Source organism: Musa acuminata, unplaced genomic scaffold (assembly GCF_036884655.1).
Source record: "Musa acuminata AAA Group cultivar baxijiao unplaced genomic scaffold, Cavendish_Baxijiao_AAA HiC_scaffold_1139, whole genome shotgun sequence".
Taxonomy (NCBI): Eukaryota; Viridiplantae; Streptophyta; class Magnoliopsida; order Zingiberales; family Musaceae; genus Musa; species Musa acuminata.
The window spans coordinates 940882-965049 of NW_027021351.1; the positions used below are offsets into that span (position 1 = coordinate 940882).

General features: G+C 39.0%; 2 protein-coding genes across 2 annotated transcripts; both read left to right on the forward strand.

Annotated features, from left to right (window-relative positions):
• Positions 1 to 8592: 8592 nt before the first annotated feature.
• On the forward strand, positions 8593 to 10699 carry LOC103999808 (uncharacterized). The gene is made up of 2 exons (XM_009421672.3): positions 8593 to 8722; positions 8927 to 10699. Exon 2 carries the CDS (start codon positions 9008 to 9010, stop codon positions 10598 to 10600), a length of 1593 nt encoding a protein of 530 aa, XP_009419947.1. The 5' UTR covers positions 8593 to 8722; positions 8927 to 9007; the 3' UTR covers positions 10601 to 10699.
• Positions 10700 to 21271: 10572 nt separating this feature from the next.
• Positions 21272 to 23506, forward strand: LOC135671453 (short-chain dehydrogenase TIC 32 B, chloroplastic-like). Its single transcript, XM_065179594.1, has 8 exons — positions 21272 to 21514; positions 21585 to 21816; positions 21898 to 21977; positions 22061 to 22217; positions 22317 to 22395; positions 22682 to 22766; positions 22879 to 22925; positions 23151 to 23506. The coding sequence occupies exons 1-8, from the start codon at positions 21397 to 21399 to the stop codon at positions 23316 to 23318; spliced, it is 966 nt and encodes a 321-aa protein (XP_065035666.1). The 5' UTR covers positions 21272 to 21396; the 3' UTR covers positions 23319 to 23506.
• Positions 23507 to 24168: the final 662 nt, after the last annotated feature.

Below are 24168 nucleotides of genomic sequence, written 5' to 3' on the forward strand. Positions count from 1 at the left end.
GAACAACCTCCTGGATTTGAAAATAATAGCCTCCCTAATCATGTGTTCAGATTAACTAAAGCTCTCTATGGTTTAAAACAAGCCCCAAGGGCTTGGTATGAGAGACTTAGTTCTTTTCTTATCAAAAATAACTTCACAAAAGGCAAGGTTGATACTACATTATTTATCAAGAATTTTGAAAATAATTTTCTTATTGTTCAGATTTATGTTGATGATATTATCTTTGGCTCTACAAATGAATCTCTTTGTGAATCTTTTGCTAAAACTATGAGTCTTGAATTCGAAATGAGCTTAATGGGAGAATTAACATTCTTCTTAGGTTTACAAATCAAACAACTAAGCAATGGCATCTTTATTAGTCAAACTAAATATGCCATGAGCGTATTAAAAAGGTTCAATATGAACAACTCAAAGGCTAGTAACACTCCTATGAGCACCTCCACTAAGTTAGAAATTGATGAAAGTGGAGAAAGCTTTGATCAAAAAACTTATAGGGGTATGATAGAAAGTTTACTTTACCTCACTGCAACCAGACCAGACATCATGTTCAGTGTAGGACTTTGTGCTAGATTTCAATCAAATCCTAAGATATCTCATCTCAAAGCAGTTAAAAGAATATTTAGATATCTTAATGGTACCACAAATCTAGGATTATGGTACCCAAAATCAGAGAATTTTGAGTTAATTGCTTATGCTGATGCAGACTTTGCTGGTTGTAGATTAGATAGAAAAAGCACATCAGGATCATGTCAATTCTTAGGACATGCCCTTGTTTCCTGGTCATCAAAGAAACAAAACTCGGTTGCACTATCAACAACCGAAGCTGAATATATTGCAGCAAGTGCATGCTGTGCACAAGTTGTATGGATGAAAAACACTTTAGAAGATTACAAAGTTAATCTTAAAGATATTCCCATTAAATGTGATAACACGAGTGCAATTTGTTTAACCAAGAATCCTATACAACATTCAAGAACAAAACATATTGATATTAGACATCACTTTATACGAGATCATGTCACTAATCATGACGTAACCATAGAATTCATTGACACTAAACATCAACTAGCTGACATTTTTACGAAACCTCTAAGTGAAGAACAATTTGATTTCATAAGAAGAGAATTAGGAATGTTGATATGTCCGAATAGATAAACTTGCTAAAATTATTTTTCGGACTATATTGCATCACTTGATTGCCATGTTTCTATGTGAAAATCTGCAACAAAATCTTGTCCGAATGCATCTTATTTATTCGAATGCTATAAAACAGATTTTCTCGTACACTTTCATGAATAAATTTGATGAAGTGATATGTATGTACTCCAAAATTCCTCTATAAGCTTTTAAAGCAATCTTTATAAAGGGGGAAGAAGTTTTTAAAGCAATCTACGTAAAATTCCTCTATAAGCTTGCTAATATTTATTTTCCTGGTATCATAATTACTATGCTTTTTGTTGATGACAAAGGGGGAGAAATATATGAATTGATAAACACTGCTATGATTATGCCATCCTTGCATCATCAAGAAATATATGAACATATGAACATGTGCTGAAGTTTGCATTATGCCCTAAATTGATCATGTGAAGAAAATGCAAAACTTGCTAGAATACTTCAAATGTGTGCATCATGTAATAGTGTTTCACAGCTTTATATGATAATGTTTAAACTACATGATGAATAGTTATAAACACAATCATACAAACTTGTTGATGTATGTCAAGCCTTGACATCATCTTTGAAGAGATACATCATGATGAGTATCATGATGGGAGTATTGATAAGTTTAACTGATCTAACTTATCAATACGTCACTTGAATTCTTAGGTCTTGAATTCAAGATTGACTTATCTCAACTATGGCATATAGACAGGGGGAGTTAAGGATAACTCAATTATCAATTGATTGTCATCATCAAAAAGGGGGAGATTGTTGAATCTCGGATTTTGATGATGAAGTCAATTGTCATTTGTTGTCTAATCTATGTGTTAAGATAAGTGTGCAGGATTATCAACAATGAAAGTTAGACAAGCAGCAGGAGTTGCGCCGGAGTCAAGTTCATGATCACTTTGGAAGTTCGAGAGTTCGACGGAAGTTCGGACGGTCGTCGGAGGTTCTGCGAGAACAGATCCGAGAAGTCTAGAAGCTTGCCAAGCGAAGCTCGTCGGAACTTGCTAAGTGGATCGTCGCAAAGTCCAGGAGTTTGCCGGAAGTCCGCAGGAGCATCACCGAGGGTTCATCGGATGATCGATGGAAGTTCGTCGGAAACTCGCCGGAAGAAGCGATTGACGCACCGAAGCAAAGCTGCAGAAATTGTCTTAGATTTAATCGTAGTTAGCACGTTGATTAAGTTGGAAAATGGGAGGTGATCCCTTTGGCTTAATCTTGGGGCAATTGGGCCCCTGAAAGACTAAAATTGGGCCGAATGGAACTAACCATTCGGACCCTGATTGCACCAGGAGGTGCAACCGCCTAGGCCAGGAGGTGGCATCGCCTGGGCTAAGCCTCCCAGCGAGACTGGGCGGTGCAACCTCCCCAGCCGGGAGGTGGCACCGCCTGAGCTCAGTCTTCGAGCAAGACTGGGCGGTGCAACCTCCCTGACAGAGAGGTGGCACCGCTTGAGCTCAGTCTTCGAGCAAGACTGGGCGGTGCAACCTCCCTGACAGAGAGGTGGCACCGCCTGAGCTCAGTCTTCGAGCAAGACTGGGCGGTGCAACCTCCCTGACAGAGAGGTGGCACCGCCTGAGCTCGGTCTTCGAGCTCTGCCAGGCGGTGCAACCTCTCCAGTCAAGAGGTGCAACCGCCTGATCCCGGAATTCCGGGATTTGATCGTTTTGAGCTCGAAATTTGAATTGGGTTGGGGCCTATAAATACCCCACCCATTCAGCACTGAAAAGATACAGACCTACACCGAAATCTTGATCTTTTCTGTGATTCTAAGAGCTCAAAAGTGTTGTAAAGCCTTTAAGTCTCCTCCTTCTGTTCTTCAAGTTCTTGAGTTGTAAAGTGAGGAGAGAAAGGTCTGTAAAGGTTGTCTCCTGAGCCTGTCAAAAGGAGAGAAACTGTAAAAGGGTAGTTGGCCTTCGCCTATTGAAGGAAGGCCTCTAGTTGACGTCGGTGACCTCATCGGTGGAGGAAGCCAAAAGTGGAGTAGGTCAAGACTGACCGAACCACTCTAAATCTCTGGTTTGCGTTTATTTTGAGCACTTTATCATTACTGCAAACCTCCTTCATAACTACTACTTTCTGCGCTTTTACGAACAAGTTCTAAGTGCTGTTCTTTCAGAATCTGCATTCAGACGTAAATCGGTGTTTTCGTACATTACAGTTTACGTTTACGTTTTGATTCTGCAAAACTGTCTTCTGCGTCTTCACGAACAAGTTTCTAAGTGCTGATCTTTCCAAATATGTTTTCAGACGTAAACCAGTGTTTTCGTGCGATATTTACATTGCAGTTTACGTTTACGCCTTGATTCTGCAAAACTGTCTTCTGCGCTTTTACGAACGAGTTTCTAAGTTCAGATCCCTTTGAAACTGCGTCTAGACGTAAAATTGCGTTTAGACGTAAAACTGTCCAAACTGTGTTTAGACGTTTTAGACGTAAACTGAGTTTAGACGTAAATCTGAGTTTAGACGTAAATCTGCGTTTAGACGTAAATCTGCGTTTAGACGTAAAACTGCGTTTTAGACGTAAACTGAGTTTGGATGTAAATCTGCGTTTAGACGTAAATCTGCGTTTAGACGCAAACTGCATTTAAACGTAAATTGTGTTTAGACGTAGACTACGTTTAGACGTAAACTGCACTTAATCATAAGTTATCTTAGAGTCGGCTTTTGCTTCAAAACTGATTTTTATCGAACGAACGCAGCTTTTGTTTTTAATCGCAAAAAGATTTCCGCTGCACTAATTCACCCCCCCCCCCTCTTAGTGCTCTCGATCCTAACAAGTACTATCTCTGATTATCTACAACATATCAAGGTTATCATTGATGACTTGGCCTTGATAGGTCATTCCCTATGTGACGAAGAGGTTGTCATTCATACCCTCAATGGTCTCGACACTGACTACAAGGAATTGGCTCCTGCAATTCAAGCGCGCGACTCATTAGTCTCTTTTGAAGATCTCTACGATAAGCTGACTGACTACGAGATATACTTGAAGCGTGCGGACAAACTGCCTGGATCAACTATCACAGCTCAAGTCAGTCACAAGTCTAAACGGAAGAGCACTCGGTACTCGCTGAACATCACCCAAGGTTTGGCTAATGCGCCTCTTGATTCTGTTAGTTCCATGCAACACCCCTCCTATCCTCCTAGTCATCACTTCTCGCAAAGTGGCAACTCCAGCCATCATCCGTCTTGGCGTCCTACCCTACCGACCCGTTTGAAGCTCGGTAACTGTTAGGTAGGGCAAACGACCCGTCTTTGATGGCTTGGTAGGGCAGGATGCCAAGACGGATGATGGCTGGAGTTACCACTTTGCGAGAAGTGATGACTAGGAGGATAGGAGGGGTGTTGCATGGAACTCACAGAATCAAGAGGCGCATTAGCCAAACCTTGGGTGATGTTCGGCAAGTACCGAGTGCTCTTCCGTTTAGACTTGTGACTGACTTGAGCTGTGACAGTTGATCCAGGCAGTTTGTCCGCACGCTTTAAGTACATCTCATAGTCAGTCAGCTTATCATAGAGATCTTCAAAAGAGACTGGCGAGTCGCACGCCAGAATTGCAGCAGCCAATTCCTTGTAGTTGGTGTCGAGACCATTGAGGGTATGAATGACAACCTCTTCGTCACATAGGGAATGACCTATCAAGGCCAAGTCATCAATGATAACCATGATATGTTGTAGATAATCAGAGATAGTACTTCCCTCTTATTTTGTCACCATAAGCTTGGATAAAAGACTGAGCTTGCGAGTACGCGAATGATTTGCCAAGGTGGTTTGTAGTGTAGACCATGCATCGGCAGCTATCACACATGAAGATATCAAGGGAGCAACGAATCCAGCAATTGAAGCTTGAATAGCTTGGAGGATGAGACGATCTTGACGTAGCCACAGTTTGTAAGCTGGATTGGGTACTGGACTGGGATCGCCGGGGATGTTGAGCATGGCCGGAGGACAACTGAAAGAGCCATCAATGTAACCTAACAAGTCGTATCCAAATAAAAGATTAGAAAAATTGAGCTCGCTAGGACGCATAGTTGCCACCCTTTGATAACTTAAAGGGGATCAGCGTGGTAGCATTGATGGAGATAAGCCATGTAAGCCCTATAGAAGAACAAGAAGTGGGAGTCCCAATAGGAACTGAAACATCAGAAGAAGTGAACGAAGTCATTTTTTTCTTTTGTTTTTTTGTTTTGTTTTTGTTTTTTGTAGAAGAGATGCAGCGAACCTTGTGTGATACTCAGGTCACACAAGGTGGAGAATGAGGGAGGGGGCTACTGCTATAGATTGCTGTAGCAGATTGGGCAATCTACAACAGTGCCCAAAGTTACCGGCAGCTGTTGTGGATTGTTGCTTGCTGCAGTAGATTGTAGAGGCTGCAATTCGCCGGAAGATGGCCGCAAAAACTGCAGTGGTACTCAAGACTACGGTTTGCTGCTGTGGATTGCTGCTTGCTGCAGCAGATTGTAGAGGCTGCAGTTCGCCGGAAGATGGTCGCGAAAACTGCAGCGGTACTTAAGACTACGGTTCGTCGGGAAATGGCTACGAAAATCTACAACGGTACTCAAGGAAACTGCAGTGAGAGAAATCTGCAGGAATTAGATGTATAGAGGAAAGCGACAGTGAAAGCTGCTGTGGTAGAGGAAGGAAGATGCAGCGGTTGCGGCTGCTGCTGGCCGGGAAACGGCTGCGACAGCGAAGGAGGAAGACACGGCAGTCGTCATTAAGCAAGGAAGACCGAGCGAGGAAGACACCGTCATTCGCCGTTCGTCGCTATTGAGGAGGAGGACACCGCCGTTAAGGAGGCGCCGTTGTGTAGAGGGAAGCGATAGCGAAAGCTGCTACGGTAGAGGAAGATGTAACATTTGCGATTGCTGTTGGCCGGGAAGCGAGGAAGACACCGCTGTTCGCCGTTCACTGCTATTGAGGAGGCAGTGAGAGAATGTTTTCCTCCTTGCGTGATGGCGACGGAGAGTGTCTGTTGTAGGCAGCAAATAGGAGGGGAGCAAGGCCGGCGAAGAAAGCAAGACCGACGATGAAGGAAGAGAAGAAGTGGATGAGCAGAGCCAAAATGGTGCTCGTTAGCACTGGCTCTAAATCCGTGTCTTGTGCTTCTTCAATGACTCCGCTTGAGGCAGTGTGTTACTGTGGCCGCTTGGCTAACACACGGCGATACTGCTGTCGCCAAGGAGGAACTGCTCTGATACCATGTTAGATAAAAAATAGATAAACAAGTGTAGAAGAAGTTGATTGTTATTAACATATCCCCCTTCCTTTTATACAGGTTAGAAGGGAGAAGTTTCCTCAAGGTTAGAGAATTTCCCTCAATAGAGTAGAGAGATTTCTTCAAACAGTTAGGAAAATCCTATAACCTGTTGAGGAAACTTCTCCCTTCTAACTGGTATAAAAGGAAGGGGGATATGTTAATAACAATCAACTTCTTCTACACTTGTTTATCTATTTTTTATCTTAACAATAATGACCAATTATTTTAGTAAATTTCTGTGTCTATCTTAATCATATTTCTCATTGCAAGTATGCATCATTTCGTATTGTTGCCTTAGCTGTTTGCATACTTACATATGATCAATTTGCTAATTCCAAAGAAATTATCTACTTGAAAAATATAGAAATAATTTTACTTGTTTAATCTGTGGATATGTAAGCTTATGATTTTTCACTCTATCACAGTGCCTTAATCATACCACATGACACTCATTGGATAATCATATACTAAAATAAATAAAAATAAAAAAATAGTAGATCAGGAATAAATCAAAATTCAATTTGATTTATAGCCCAATAATATAGAAAAATAATATACAGTAAAAGGAAAATATCTGCACCAGCACAATATCTGACGTCCTTTATGTAATCCCCTAAATAATCTAAATTTGGAATAAATTTGAATTTAATTAAAAATAATCTTTTTATTATCAATTAGGATATATTACATTTTCTTTCTTAATGGTTTTTTATGAGATGATAGTCTAGGAGAGGGAGTTTATTAAACTCTAAAATTTAGGAAACAAATGCAAATATTAATCACAAAAATTCTTAATGGATTTCTAGGAGAGATAGATTCTTTGACTCTCTCTTTCTTTATATATATATATATATATATATATATATATTATCATAGTTATGTTCTTCAACCCTTTTAGATTTTGTTATTAACTCTGACATAAAAAAGAATATCATCTATGTTTTTGTACACAATAGCCACTCACTGTAGCAGTTGGTTGTCTAGTCTATGGTCATTGACCAATAGAGGTCGTCGCTCTCAATAGTCTTGTCGTCGATAGTAAATTATCAATGATAGTCCACTGATCAAATATTGCCAACATGTCATCCCCGACTCTACCTATCTTGCATCATCGCTCGTACGTAGGTGATAAGACGAACGAGATAAGAAAATAAATTGATAACACAGATTGATTGTTTAAGCATCATACAAACAAAATTGAATATAATATTTGTACAAGTAAAGGGTGTTTATAAATAAAATAGATTTGATATACTTTTATGATGTAATATATTTAATTTCAAAACAACAACGTCTAATACAAATTGTAAACATAAATTTTTAATCATGCTACAATTATATAAAAAATTTAATGCTAAGAACTAAAATAAAATAATAATGGATCAAGATCAAGATTACGTTTTTTTTTTTTTTTTCAGTCATTCATAAGATTATTATAAGTGATGGAATAGAGACTAAGAGAGATTAAAAATAGATCTCGTATCGTATTTAATTCATCGATTTATAGGTGAACGTAGAAAATAAATGAAAATTAATTAAAAGTGTCCCTCTCATCAAAGTTATTTTCTTAAAAATTCTATCCTAAATTAATATTATAATATAAAAATAATTATATTAATAACATATTTTATCTAATTAAATATGATTATATAATCTAACATTTTAGTCACTCTCATTAACTTAATAACTTCTTGACATAGTCTAATATGAGGAGGGAGGTTCTCTTCGCACGAAGTAAAGTAAAAAAGAAGAAGAGACCAAATCAACTCCATCCTTGGACATAAAATACTGTTCAAACTTTGAATGCAAAGGCGATCCATCGCTAGTGTGATTCGTCATATCATATCATGGATGTGAACCGTGTTTCATATATTCCTATCATGCTTATATTATACATATAAGGTATTATTTAATTAAAATTATAATAAAATTATTATTATTTAAACATTAATGAGGTACGTGTCTTCATAGGGAATCAAAGTCTCATAATCTATCCACCTTATCATATACGAATCGGATCAGGATCGGATACATTGACAAACTGACAACTCACCACATTGCCGTCACCGTCAACTAACGTCATAACCCGGCCTCATCCGGTGGAGACCCCGACCCAACCCCGGCTTTTTTTAACGGACCCGTCACCGTTTCGGCCTCTTCTCTCTCTCTCTCTCTCTCTCTCTCTCATCAGCCACACCACGAATGCAGGCGCCGACCGCTGCGGAAGCGTCGAGGTTGCTCTCTTCTTCCACGATTCAAACCCTCTCCTTCTCCCTCGAGCTCCGAAAGGTAACCCCTGAAGCAGATCCCTCCAATTTGCTCCCGTCCCCTCTCTCGAGCGGTTTTGATGCTTTATTCGTAAAAATCTCGACTTTTTCCCCTTGTTCTTGGGCATTCTTGTTTTGGTGAGAGGAAGTGGTTGGAGTTGGGAAAAGGATTTGATTTGGTTTATTAGAGATTTGATGGTGGGATTTATGGAACTGAGCTGTAAAGGACCGTCTATGGGATGTTCCGTGGATCTCCAACCCTAGATAGGACTGGAAGAGGCGAGGAGGTGAGTGGGCGGAGGAAGAGATGGAGAGGAGCGAGCGAGACCACGCCATGGGAGACTCCATCCTCACCACCCTGACTATGGAGAACCCCCATCCCCCCTCCACCGTCCTCTCCATGGACCCCGCCGGGCCGCCGCCGGCGACGGTCCCCGCCCACAATGACTGCGACCACGAGATCTCCAACATCCAGCGGCGACAGCAGTCCGTCCTCTCCTGCCCGCCCGACATCAATCTCCCGCTCTTGGTCGACCAGTCGTCTCCGCAGCAGCCCTGGGACCCTGACCCTATGGACATACTGGACGTCGGCCTGGGTCCCCAGATCTACGACCATGATGCCGTTCTCAACCTCCCCAAGGTGGGTGGCACCGGCGGCGCCGCCGGGGCCCGTAAGTGCGCCAAGAGAGGGGACAGCATATGGGGCGCGTGGTTTTTCTTCACTTACTACTTCAAGCCCGTGCTGGCGGAGAAGTCCAAGGGCAAGGTCGTCGTCCGCGACGCAGAACTCGACAAGTCCGACCTCCGCCTCGATGTCTTCCTCGTCCAGCACGACATGGAGAACATGTACATGTGGGTCTTCAAGGAGCGGCCGGAGAACGCGTTGGGGAAGATGCAGCTGCGGAGTTACATGAACGGCCACTCGCGCCAAGGGGAACCTCAGTTCCCTTTCAGCGTTGACAAGGGATTCGTGCGATCCCACCGGATGCAGAGGAAGCAGTACAGGGGGCTTTCCAACCCCCAGTGCGTCCATGGGATCGAAGTGGTTCGGTCGCCAAACCTCTCGGTGATAACAGAGGCCGACCGCAAAAAGTGGGCCGAGCTCACCGGCAGGAACTTGAACTTCTCGATCCCAGCCGAGGCTAGCGATTTCGAGTCATGGAGGAACCTCCCAAGCACGGATTTTGAGCTCGAGAGACCTCCCCCTCCTCCTCTCAAGACTGCAGCGCATCCCAATTCGAGGAAGGTGCTAAATGGTTCGGGTCTTAACCTCTCCACCCAGCCATCGAATCATGCAGGTGGAGATTGCATGGACCTTTCACCGGTCTACAGCAAGCGCAGGAAAGACTTCATTTCCCATGGGGCGTCCGAGGATTGTTGCTCGTCCGGCAATCCATTGTCAGATAGGCCTCAAGATATGGAAGTTCATGCGACGGAGCCATCATGGGTGACTGAGTTCACTGGTGTAATGAGGCATGCGTGCGGCCCGGTGACTGCTGCAAAGACGATCTACGAGGATGAAGAAGGGTACTTGATCATGGTCAGCTTGCCTTTCTCCGATCAGCAGCGGGTGAAGGTATCATGGAGGAACAGCCTGACACATGGGATAGTCAAGATCTCCTGTGTCAGCATTGCTCGGATGCCTTACATAAAACGACACGATCGAACATTCCGGCTCACGGATCCTTCTCCTGAGCATTGCCCTCCGGGGGAATTTGTGAGAGAAATACCACTAGCAACCCGGATTCCTGAAGATGCTAAGCTGGAAGCTTACTACGATGAATCCGGAACAGTTCTGGAGATCATGGTGCCTAAACGCAGCGCTGGGCCCGAAGAACATGAGGTTCATGTGTGCATGCGCCCTCCTCATCTTGGTGCCAATGAACTCATGTTGACTTGACGGGCAGGAACTTGGTGTGTCTTGGACGGTGATCATGTTGTTTACTAACTCGATTGTATCGTAGGAAGAAAAGTATGAAGTGAAAGTTCATCTTTGTCATGTGGAACTCCTCCTGCAACTCTGTCACCGATCGGCTTCCCCACTCTTACGAAAAATGTTGTTCCTTTTGCCTGGCTCCTATTTTGATATAGGATTCAAGAGGAGTTACGGATCTCCTTCTTCTACGTAATTATGTTAGGCACAATCAATACATATTTGAGCCTATAAAACAAAGTATCTCGGATTCAACCCCAATTATTTCGTCTCTGATCCACGCAGAACCACTACCAGAAGTCAAACACGCACTTCCTCCTCTGCTTCTGCTGCTGTTGTGAGCTGAGGTTTCATACGTGAGAAGTGCCGTCCCCCACATGGCTTCCCATGCGCACGACGATGCCGTCCATGTCCCGCACCTAACCCACCTTCTGCCCCCACTCCTTCACCTCGGGAAGGCTCACCGGTACTTTTGTAGGCCGCATCAACGTCGGGGTAGTCGAAGCAGACCTCCACGGGGCCTCTTTCCCCATCCCGTACCGGCGGCCGGACCGCGCCCGTCCGCTCGTCCGTCTCCCCCTCTGGTGCAACGGCGTGAACGCGATGGTCGTCTGCCCGCTCTCCAACGCTCACCATCAAAGAGACGGTTAATATAACGACGGAGGAGTCGAAGGTGGCGGCGCATGAGGCGGCGGACCTTGTAGCCGAAGGCGTCGGAGTAGAAGGCGACGGACCTAGCGACGTCCTTGACATAGACGGCGGTGTAGGCGAAGGCAGGGACCAGCTGACGAGCCATGTTCCACGACGGCGTAGCTTCGGAATCGGGAAGCGGGACGCCGGTGAGGGGTGTATATAGCAGATTCGCGGGATGAGGACGAAGGGACAGATGGCGGCCATGCACGGCGTGGCAATCAGCTCACATAATTTGCTGGATCAACTTTCAAAGGCCAGGCAGGTTTCAGCTTTTCGGATAGCCGACACATCTTTCTTGGAGTGGGGCCCTTGTTACGAAGTGATGGCAGAAAGCTGTTGCCTGCTTTAAGCCAGACGGCAAACTCCTGATCAAAGTCACCCGTATATTAGTTGACCAGATCTGCGAAAGAACAGTAATCGACTCGCGTCGAGCTCGAGTCGAGCGAAACCATCTGTGACGTCATCGCGGTGATCTCCCTTTCCACGGGTTACTTCGCATCATATCAAGCTTGCTCATCGGACGGTCACCACAGCGGCATCATCTCTTCCACGATGGAGTTCGGCTCCTGTGTCTTAGCCGCGGCACCAAACAGCAAATATCTCCCTTCTATTGGTTTAAAACAATGGGTCCCATTAGCAACCGGTTCGAGCCTGTTTTGTGTCCCGGTCTCGTACTGTGGGCTTGGCTGAATTGTGTGAAAGAGAAGGTGGGCTCTTGTTTGGGGAATGATAACGGGTCGGATTCTACCTTAATATTGTCTAAAGAACTCAAAAATTCCTACAGGCCCTGTATTATTCATATTATATGGCGATACATATGAGAAAGAAGAGAGAAACCTAATTGCCAATAATATAGCAAAAACTGAAGTAATAGATAAATAAATTATTAATTTAAGAACTCGAAAAGCATTAGCCCTTCTATTGTTGGTTACTCATATTCGGTGGAGCATACAACAAATGATAAATCCATAAGGAATCTCAATAATTCACTGTTTAATATTTAATTAAACTTAAATTTTAAGTCATATTTAGATATTTTAATCCTAATTAAACGATAATATCTATAGCAACATTATTTTTTCATTAAAAGTCTAAAAATATACATATTGAGCTTTGGAGAAAAGTTATGGTTTATGGATTCCGATTAATAAAACCACTAAAATTAAAATAATAATTTTAAAGATAAATTTTAAGAAAATACTCAAATTTTATCATATTTGTGTGATTGATCAAAAATTTTATCCTAAAGTTCAACTGGTAATATTCTTGATGCAAGCCTGCTCGTAAAATGATTTCACTTAACCTCTTTAAGCAAATCAAGTAGCAAAACAAAACTAAAAAGATAGTTAAGAAATAAAATATAAGAGGGAAAATGTTTTTTAATATATAAATTATGAATTAGAGTTATTTAAGATTCTATTTTATATGGTATAAAAAGTGCAAAAAAATTATAACCAATGAGTATTATTCAAATGATATACCTTTTTATTAAGATATCGAATATAACTATCAGAAAATGGTATCTTACAAAATTTTGAGTCTAATTAAAAAATAATTATAACATAAAGGTTATTAGAAAGGATGAATGTAAGATGTAAGGGGATATTAACGCTTGCACTATCTTTTCTCTCTTTTTTAAAAAGAGAAAGTAATTATATTAATTCAAACATTGAGTATATAAAGATCAATATAAAAATTAATAGGGATAATTTCGATACTCCTCAACTCACCCGTCACGTAAATAATACCTAAGTAAAAGCTCAAGAACTATCTACTCCCTACAATCACCCAAAAGATCATGTCGTTTTGTCGCTTCCGTCGGCTTCTCGAAATAAGCTCATGAGACATACTCATCGATCTCGTAATTGGAGAAGAGAATTTGATTCCACATTAATGGTCGGCGGCGTGACCTAGCCTCCTCGGCCTTCCCTTCCAGAAGACCGACGAAGGGACCATGCCCTGCCTAACCCAAAGAAGCAAGGAAGCCAAACGAAGGCGTCAGATACTTTTCACCGTTCCTGCAATTGGGAAAAAGAATCTGATTCTGCATTAATGGTCGATGACATGACGCTGCCTCACTAGCCTTCCTTTCCGAATAGACAACGAAGGAACAACGCCCTACTTCACCCAAAGAAGTAAGGCAACCAAATCGAAGGCATCACCCTTATAGTCCCTAGGCATCACTTCTTGGGGTATATGCCAGTAAATTGCCCGCATTAAATGCTTCCTCCACTAAAGGTAAAGGAGTACTTGACATAGACTCATTTGCTCTACCCAGTGCCTAAGTATAAACGCCAAGCCTCGGGCCAAGCTAAGGCAACCAAGCAAAAAAATGCTCTTTACTTTCTCATTTACACTATTGATAATGTTGTCTTCCTCCCTCTTCGGTTTTCTGACGTAAGCATCGAATGGGTCGAGCCGAGACACCCCTGGCTCAGGCTTGTTATGCAAGATCGTCGACGCAGCCCGGAGGCACGACCAGGAGGCTACCCAACAACGAATGCCCACCTCTCCAATCATGCTTCACCGCTCTAAGACTAAGCCGCTCTCGATGAACCGCCTCTCTCTATAGATTTCTTCATCCTTCCTGTAACGTTTACTCTTGTCGTGCCCCCCTGAATTTTCACATTCATGAAGCATGAACTCATCTCAAATCGGCAATATTAAGATTTTGACAATAATCCAGGATCCAAACACACATTTAAGGACACTGAGAAATTATTCAATTTATTCACATCTATAATTTCACAATTCATAAAACCTGTGTAGTTTAAAATCATATACCACATTACTCGATGAATCATAAAATCCAAAGCCAACTCACCAAGACAATAACCACCTCATAAATCCACAAGTATGGTATTCTATACAATCACAAAAATCAATATTTACCACATGTTCGTATCATTACACAAATTAAACTTAACACTCTAAAATCCTAAATGTGAGAGGTCCTTTAAACTTTTACAAAATCCATAAGTTTATATTTACCATCAATATTTCATTAGACACCAAGTATACTTATACAATAAAAACATATCATCCACTAAAGGTTTGTCCAAAATCTTCTAGCTTTCCACTACCTCAGCCCAATTTAAACATTTTAGCGAGCGAAAAACTATCATAAAAATTTTATATAGCAACAAAGTAAGCATATAGAGCTCAGTAAGTAAGCGACTAACATATCCATGATGAAAGAGGACAGTTTAAAATAAATAAGATATTAAATATAAGACAGGGATACAAGAGTTTATAGATAGCCACTCAACGAATGCAGAATTACAATGTCATTTAATTCAAAGTATGTTTTATTCATAACAAGTGAGTAAAGACTAATTGGAGCATATCAATGGTGTAAGGAGCATTTTGGGGCATATCAATGGTATATCAATGAAATATTTTGGAGCATATAAATGGCATATGAAATATTTCGCAACATATCAATGGCATATGAAATATTTCGGAGTATATTAACGGTGCATGAAATGTTTCGGAGTATATTAATAATAAATAAAATATTTTGGAGTATATCAATGACCTATGAAATATTTTGGAGTATATTAATGACATATAGAATATTTTAAAACGTATTGATGGCATATGAACATTTCGGAGGTATAAGAAGCATTTAGGAACATATCAAAGAATAAATACGAAACATAAGCTCAAATTTCGTATTTGATGTTGTATTCATTTCATTCTTATCCAAAGCATACATAGAAGCATACAACCAAAGCTCTGAATATCATATCAAACATATAGAAGGTGAAGTGGAATCTCAAATATAATCTAGAGTATCGTAGGCTCTAGGCACATATCCTTTACCATTTCTAGCAAAGGTTCATATAATCCCTTTACCATTTCTTGCAAAGATTCAAATAATCCCTTTTCATTTTTGGCGAAGGTCCAAATAATCCCACAAACGTCAGAGTATAAAAGAACATTGCGAATAATAAAATTGACACATATCAGAAACACATGTAGAACAACGGAATGCATGTGCCTATACGAAATATTACGATACAAACATAAAGTTTACAAATTCAGGTATCCAAATACTTGTAGGACAAGAGTATGCAGGAATTTGAAGTAATAATGTAAAGCTCAATCGAAGTAAGGATTTTAGTTGAAATCAATTTCCAAAGAGATGAAACAAGAATAGGCTAAATCGATGAAAACTCGATTATAGTTGAATTTGATAGGCATATTTCATGAACTATTTGAATCACCAATTATGCTCCAATTTATACAATATAGGTGTCATTTGAAAGATGTATCAATATAGTTTTAGATAATTCAATTTTTATATGAATTGTATTTCTAACATGGAGTTATCAATAGTTTAGTAATCAAAGGTCAGAGAACAATTTTTCTGTTTTGTAGAATTCATAGAATTGATTAGAACTGATACTTCAATAGGCATTTATACTCTAAATCATTCAAATCAGATATGTACAGAAAGATTTATGAGTCTAGTTTCTCATAAATTATATTTTTCATAAATAAGAGTTTCCAACATAGAGTTATAAGCAAAAGAGTACTAAAAGGTCAGAACCAACAGTCTTTGTTTTACAGATTTCATAGGGTCAGTTAAAATAACAGTTTGGATAGGTAATTGAACTCCAAAATTATCAATCTTAGTATCAAAAGAAAGAGCTATGAATCTATTTTCGGATAAATTTGGTTTCTTCTAAATCAAAAATCAATGCAGAAAGTTCTGGCTATTAAAATATAAATTGGTCAAATCTCAAAAATTTTTAAATTTATAGTTTTATTCCCAAATGACAGAAATATCATATACGAAGCCAAAATCTTCTAAATTTTTTAGAATTAAACTAAAATCAGATATCAAGATTTCTATAGGAAGGGGTTAAAATACTTGCCTTAGAAAATTTTGAGTCTAAAATGTGTGGAATTGATGTAAAACCTCAAGCCAAAGCAAAGCTTCTTCTTCCTCTATTTCAAATCCTCGTCATTTCTCTTCTCAAATCTACGCTGATTGCCACTTTTTTTTGTTAAGTTCTCCTTTAGTTTCTCCTCTAATTGCATTAGGTTTGGCTAATATAAGGATTACAAGGTGGCAAGTATGCATGAAAGAACCTTAGTAGTCATCCATAGAACAAACATAGGTGGCACCATCCTTAGGTTAGCTAGTGACACATGTCCTCCGTTTTTTTTAAATTTAATATAAATCTTTTATAAATCATATCTAATTGTTAAGATTTATATTTAGGTCCCTATATTACAAACAAGCACTTACACAATTTTTAAAAATGAGGGATATTATATCTCTCCACGTCAATCAAGAAGAATCATCAGAAGAGACCTGCACTTTTGATAGTAAATCAATCAGACTGATTCATCGGTCGACAATCTATATGTATTAATAAAAATAAAATAAAAATGTCCAAAGTAAGATTTCTCTTCAAACAAATTGAGATATCATATATATTGATTATTTTATCTAAAACCATGTGATTAATAAAATTTACTTGAGTAATCTACAAGTCCAAATATATCTTTTACAAAATTAACTATACACAAAGTAGATCAATTACCCTCTTGAAAATGCCAACGCCCTCCTCACCCCTTCTTGTTTAGCTAGTAAAAATGCATTGTATTATCTAAGATTGCTTAGAAGAAAGTCAACATCTTATCATCATCGAGAAGTATCTATTTTGAACGAGTCGACGGTAGAGGTTTATAATTTTTCTATTCCTTAATAAATGTAAGACTAAATGCTCTTATCCGTGCCTATAATAGGAGAGCCGAGGGTTCATGACCATCCTTCTAATATCATTCTGATAAGTTAATATTTTATCATCATTCATACAAGCATAAAGATTTATGAGAAATTATTCGATTTGAATGATTTCGTACTATTTTATCTTTTTGGATACGCTCCAAAAATATCTTTGAGACAAGGACAACACTAAAGATTTATAAACACATGGTTCTTGTACTCGTTAATTAATGTGAAAATAAATATGATTTTCAAATGAAAAACTGAATTCATTCATTCCTATAGTTGTACGGCTGCAATAGATATTATGAAAATGTTCCCCACATCTTTGTACATACACATGCAATGCATGTAGTAGAACAATCTTTATGCAACCATCTCTTTAAAGTCTAAACCAATAATGTTGATGGCATTAAAGTCATTCAACTACTGTTATTATGTTATGGTGTCCTTGGAAACCATAAAAATGGAAGCAGTACCACAGTGATCGCACTGCAGATTAGCTATTACAGGATTACTCCTCCTGGAAAACATCAGAAGCATTAACACTCCTCTCCTCGAAGAATGGTAGTTACGTGAAGACTTTTACGAGAGATGTTCTAGAAATTAAGATTCTATTATTTTGTAAATACCCAATAAAAAATATATGTGATGGTGAAGGATTTAGGCTTCTCTCTTATAGAGTTTGGTGAGTGATAATTATGCTTGAGTTTGGGTTGACTTTGAAAAATTTAAAGTTCTCTCTCGCATAATGAAAAGCTTGATAGTGTTAAACCACATAGATATTACGTCGACTAATTTTTAGGATTGTGTTTTGATTATTAATTATCTGAATTATTCATTTTGTGTCAAAGTCTTTGCTCTCACAAAAGTATAGAAATATTTTTATCTGAAGGAAAAAAAAACCTTCGGTACTTGTATGTAGAGGTTAAGAGATTGGTTGGGTCAAACTTAAGATTCCTTGATTTGATTTTTATTTTTTTCATTGATACCATGTCAAATTTTTAATTTGTGTTTTGTTTGTTAATTTTTGGTATTGCAAAGTTATCTTCTTAATAACATTAGATGTAATGGATATAGAACAAAATTAAAAAAGGAGATGGGAATTTTTTACAATTCATTTCACCATCTAAATAAGTAAGAATCTTTACTCTTGTCCTTCTTTTGTTGGATCAAACGTATGTTACTCTTGTATATCTTTTGTTGGATCAAACATATGTGTGTGGATTATATGACACATTTAATTTCATATCGGAAGTGGGTAAATACTTGGATTGACTCATACTCTATATGTATTTTTATTAATTTAAACTTAAATATTTTTAAGATAATAATTTAAGTTCAATAAGTTAATAGATCAATTATCTGACCGAGCATGATAATTGATATACCGAGGGTTCAAATAGAAAATTATTATCTTGAATCGGATCATAAGACACATCATGGTATATAGAACTCTTACTATATATATCATAGGCATCATAATAGGATTAGATTCAGAATTATATTAGCCTTTATAATAAATGATGATCATACCTAATTAAATTGAGTTGTTTTAGATCCGATTAAAATCAGAAATATTATACTTAACAAATTAAATAAATAAATCTCTAGAAAAAAGATAATAAATTTGATCATGAAATCATGGAAAATCAAGACTCCTCAAATAGAGACAGTACATCATATAGATTCTTATAATAGAATAAATAACAATACTTCAAAATTTTTTATTTTCCCAAAAAAAAACCCTAACACTTTAAAATGAATGTGCATGAAGTGAGGCAGAAGACAATAAATACTTCACAGCTGTACTTGATCAAAATACTAATTATGGAGGGTGGAGACATCAAGTAGACTACTGTGGATGGTTTAAGCAGATGATGCAGATGAGGACTCAACCATTTATATCCTTGTGTCTTTACTCTCAGCAATTATAGCACTTTACAGTGGCTTGTCAACCAACATCCTGTAGAAGAGAATCAGACATTGAAGACACATGATGGAAAAATATTTATTTATTATTATTATTTTTATTATGTTTATTATTTATAGAGAATGTAAGTGTGCTATGAGTATGAAAGAGACTAATAGAATGATGGTATACAGTTGGTTCTTAATAATGTAGCCATATAGGGAATGGAAGTGTGATGTGTAGTGGAATGAATGAAGGAATGAAATTGTGCTTTAAGAATCAAGGAAAAGAAAACACTAGAAAAATGAAATTGTCATCTAATTGTTTCAACTTGTTATATGTGAAATCAAATGGTTATAAATGTAATAGTAATATAAGATAAAAGACAAATACATAAACACAAGGACTAATTATGTTGATTCTTCTCGAGGGCTTTGTGGGTCTAAATGTATTTTGAATTGGATCTTGCACACTAGTTGTAATTTAGGATGATCTCTTTTGAGACTCTTTAAGCCTGTGTTATGGGAGTTTGGTGTCCTCGAAAAATTAATCAAATTGATTAAGCTGACACTACATCCAACCCTCATCAAGTTGGAGTTATCCTGGGATTAACACAAGAAATTTATATTATTATTTACCAAAGAAAAATGATTTTATTATTTAAAAGAAAAAAAAAAGAGCAACATATGTAAATTTGCATGCAGACTAACAAAGACCTTCTCTCTTAATTGTATACTCCACTTGATACTGATCATGCTAATAGTGTCATGTGTGAATAATAATACGTGGATAAATATTTTTTGTGTGACATGCAAACCACTAATATCCATTTATTGTTCTTAACCATTTCAACTAATCTGTTCCTTGTGTATTAAATTGCATTAGCTGCGTGCACTGTTGCTCCACGTGGATTTACACATGGATAATGATAAACCTAACGATTTGGATTAACGGTTCGAACACCTAAACTCGTTAAAAGTTGAATATCAAGAAATTGATAGATCATCTATAATATAAAAATAGGTAAAATTATGGATCTTCTCTGGAGGACCTTCTTATAACGTGATAGATAATCGTTAAGATGAATAAGAGTTCAAATAATCTATCATTATTGAGTTATAAAGTCGTATATCAAATTATTAAATATTATACTTATGAGAAAGATAATAGCTACATTGATATCGATGATATCGAGAGCACTATAAATAAAATCAAATAAATCTAAATGTGGTGATGAGATATATAATTGAAAACGATATGTCATGAGATATATAACTAATTAGTATTATACGTAATAAAATTTTACATATATATAAATTATATATAAAATTTTAATATCATTAGTATATTAAAATATTTCACCTCCATAGTACCTCATAATGAATGGCAGTCATCTCTGTTATTCTTAAAGAACGGGACACGTAACACTAATACAATCATTCCTACTTTTTATGTAATAAAAAAAGAATATAGATAAGTAGTAATTAAGAAGGTAATTCTAATTACCCTCATAATTCTAATTCTCCTGTCGGCTTACATAATGGACGGTTGAGATTCAAGTCAATGGACTCAGATTGCCGTGACCCCACTCTGGGGACCAATCACAGCCCTCCATTTTTTTTTTCTTTTTTTCTTATTTTCGTAACCTAATAATATTAATTTCCGCACAGTTGGAAACACGGTCTGAGACGCTTCAGCACACAGTAGCCGTACTTAGAGTCCGCACGTGTGGGACCCACGCGCCATCCCTGTCGTTACGGCGGGTGGGTAAAACACGGGTGGGCGTTTTAACGGGTACAGAAAGTAGAGTTCACGAGTGCGGTTGTATTCATTGCGTATGCATCCTTATATATTTTAAAAGTAATATATTTATATTCCTACAAATATTAAATATTCCACATGAAAAATACAGAGTAGTTTGAATTAATACATAATATTGAAAAAATATCTGTTTTATTTCTTTATAAACAAAAAATTTAAAGGATATTAATATCGATTAGTACTCTAATTATTAATCAAATGAACCTCGTAAGGGCTACTACACCCAACATGTGTTAAAATCAGATACGGAAGGACGTAGACGCACTCACTTCTGACTCCGTCCTCTAACTGTCACGTGAATGGAAATGCGACCATGTCCTTGTCCAATCACGAGAGGGGTAGCCAAGTGGGTTATCGTACGAATTCCTGGTCTCACGCACCCTGTCTCTTTCCCATCACGTCTCCCACCAGAGCGCATTAACTCGACCCGCAGTCCATAAACGCTACAATACGCTCGTGAATCGCAGTTAACCTCTCCCTCCTCCCGTCTCTTCTCGGGCACGCATCGCGACCCTCGCTCGTCCTTCTCTTCCTCCTCTTGTCTCCGTCCTGCGACGCTTGTGCTGCTCGTATTTCGTGGTGGGCGAAGAGAGCATGGGGCTCTTCAGGCTGGTGACGGGTCTGCCGGGGCCAAGCGGGTTCGGATCCGCCTCCACCGCCGAGCAGGTCACCGACGGCATCGACGCTTCCCATCTCACCGTCGTCATCACCGGTTTGTCCTTCCCTCTTCCTCGAACTGCTCTTCGTCTTTAGCCTTCATGGCTGCTCTTCCTGCGATCCAGGGGGTGCAAGCGGGATTGGAGCAGAGACCGCGCGCGTCTTTGCTCTCCGAGGAGCCCACGTTATCATCGCAGGAAGGAACATGGAAGCCGCCGATGACGTGAAGCAGCTCATCCTGCAGAGCTCTCCATTGGCCAGAGTTGACATCTTAAAGCTGGATCTCAGCTCACTCAAGTCCGTGCGAGCCTTCGCAGGCCAATTCCTCTCGATGGATCTGCCCCTCAACATCTTAATGTATCGATAAGTTCCTCACATAGAGTTATACGTACCTCATCACTTACCTGAATGAGTTGTGCCTCTCGCACTTGTTTGCAGAAACAATGCCGGCGTCATGTTCTGCCCTTTCCAACTATCAGAGGATGGGATAGAGCTGCAGTTCGCCACCAATCATCTAGGTAAATGAGAGCTTCGACTTGTGACTCCTCAGTGAAGTTACAATGAGTTGAATTGAAGCGAGTGAGTGCTCTTTTACTCACAGGCCACTTCCTGCTGACAAATCTTCTTCTCGAGAGGATGAAGAGCACGGCCGAGGAGACGGGAATCGAAGGTCGTATTGTGAATCTGTCATCCATAGCTCACTTGCTGCATAGATACGAAGAAGTGATACGGTTCGATAAGCTCAACGACAAGGATACGTAAGATAGATAGTATTTATTACCGGTTTGGCATGTAGAGAGCCTGAGAAAAACTGTGTCGATGGTGATCGATCGAAATGTTGGCTTGTTGTTTGGCAGCTACTCGGACAAAAAGGCATACGGGCAATCCAAACTGGCCAACATCTTGCATGCTAATGAGCTCTCCAGACGCCTGCAGGTACTCGAGATTACATATACACCAAATCGGGACAGATGATTCTAAATTCTCTATTTTGGAGTTGATAGCAACTGGTACCTTTCCACCTAATCAACAAGTTATTGTGACAAACACGATATTCTGGTCCTCTGCTGTTCCATCTCACAGTCGCCACACCCGGCGAGAATCCAAGCACATCAAAATGAAGCCATCTAAACCTTTTGAAGTTTATGCGTTGTTTCGTATCTATCATGGCATGTGATGTTGCTGTGTTTAAATTTGATGCACGTTATGGTGTTGACAACAGGAAGACGGAGCAAATATAACAGTAAACTCCATTCATCCTGGGCTGATCATGACAAACCTGATGAGGCATTCGTTTCTTCAGATGTGTTTGTTCCTTCAACCTTCAAACCCGATGCTGCTATCAGAAGCATCAGCATCCTCCTCCTAGTTTGTTTGTGTGAGTTTTGAACTCAAGACTTGAAACTTGTTTGCTTGCAGGGCTGCTGAAACTATTCACGTACGTCTTCTGGAAGAATGTGCCTCAGGTATGCAGCAGTTCATAATGACATTAGCGTTCTCTCAGATAGTTAATAACCTCCACTCCATGCTTAGATATGCCCTTTTCTAGATATTGAAATGCATGGAAAGAGGCTTTCATGGTGCAAAAACAAGTGTGGTCGACAAGCATTGCTTGCCAAGTAAAAATTGGGGAATTCAAAGTAGCATCTTTTTATAGTTACTATAACTCAGCAATCATGGCATCAATGCAGGGAGCAGCTACCACATGCTATGTTGCACTGCATCCGAGCCTCAAGGGTGTGACCGGAAAGTACTTCATTGACTGCAACGAGGAGATGCCGAGTTACTGGGCCACAGATGAAACACTGGCGAAAAGGCTATGGGACTTCAGCGAAAAGCTAACTCAATCGACCAAGTAAAACAACAAAAATGACCACCCAGGCTAAGAGATCTCCTGCAAGATTCACAGACCTCTCTCTCTCTGCTAATATGCTATGGTTGTCAGGATGCACTACTCTGATTAGATGTTAACTAAGCTTTCCTTTCTCCCTCCAATAATGTGATGGACGATGCAGCTCTAATGATATCATTTCCTCTACCGATGCAAGATTAGTCTAAAGGTAAGACTGGAATAACCAGCTATCCTCATACCATATCTGTTTGTTAAATCCTCTTTCTTTGCACAAACCTTTTTCTCGAATACAAAAACAATGTTAATTGATTCCACCTAAATATTAAAGCAATTTGTTATTGGAATCCACCAATTTAACAGCAATGTATGATCGACTTGGTTATTATTTTCATGCATTTTTTTTGAGTCGTATTGGATAAGCATCCATTTTGATTCACTCCAATCTAATTATACTCATATGTATGATGTTTCTAATATTCTTATAATAGCAGACCTCTATCATTAGAATCAAATGTATTATCTGTTAGTAGCGATATAGAAGCAGTAAGTACAATTTGCTTAAATGGAGCGATTTCTACTGCCTTATTAGATTGGATATGGATGTCTTTGGTCCATTATAACAATCTCGCTATTTTGTTAGATGGCCTAATGTCTATGTATATGTAACGGTCTGAACAATTTTTTAAAGTACATTATATTTTTTCAATGCAAATGATTTTTAATTACAATTTTTTAAAGTAATTGGTCTAAATAATTTTTAATCACATTCTTTGTTTAGATGGTGGAACAAAGAAATGAAAAAAAATTACGATGTAAATTAAATAGAATTTTCAATCAAAAATACCGAAATAATATTA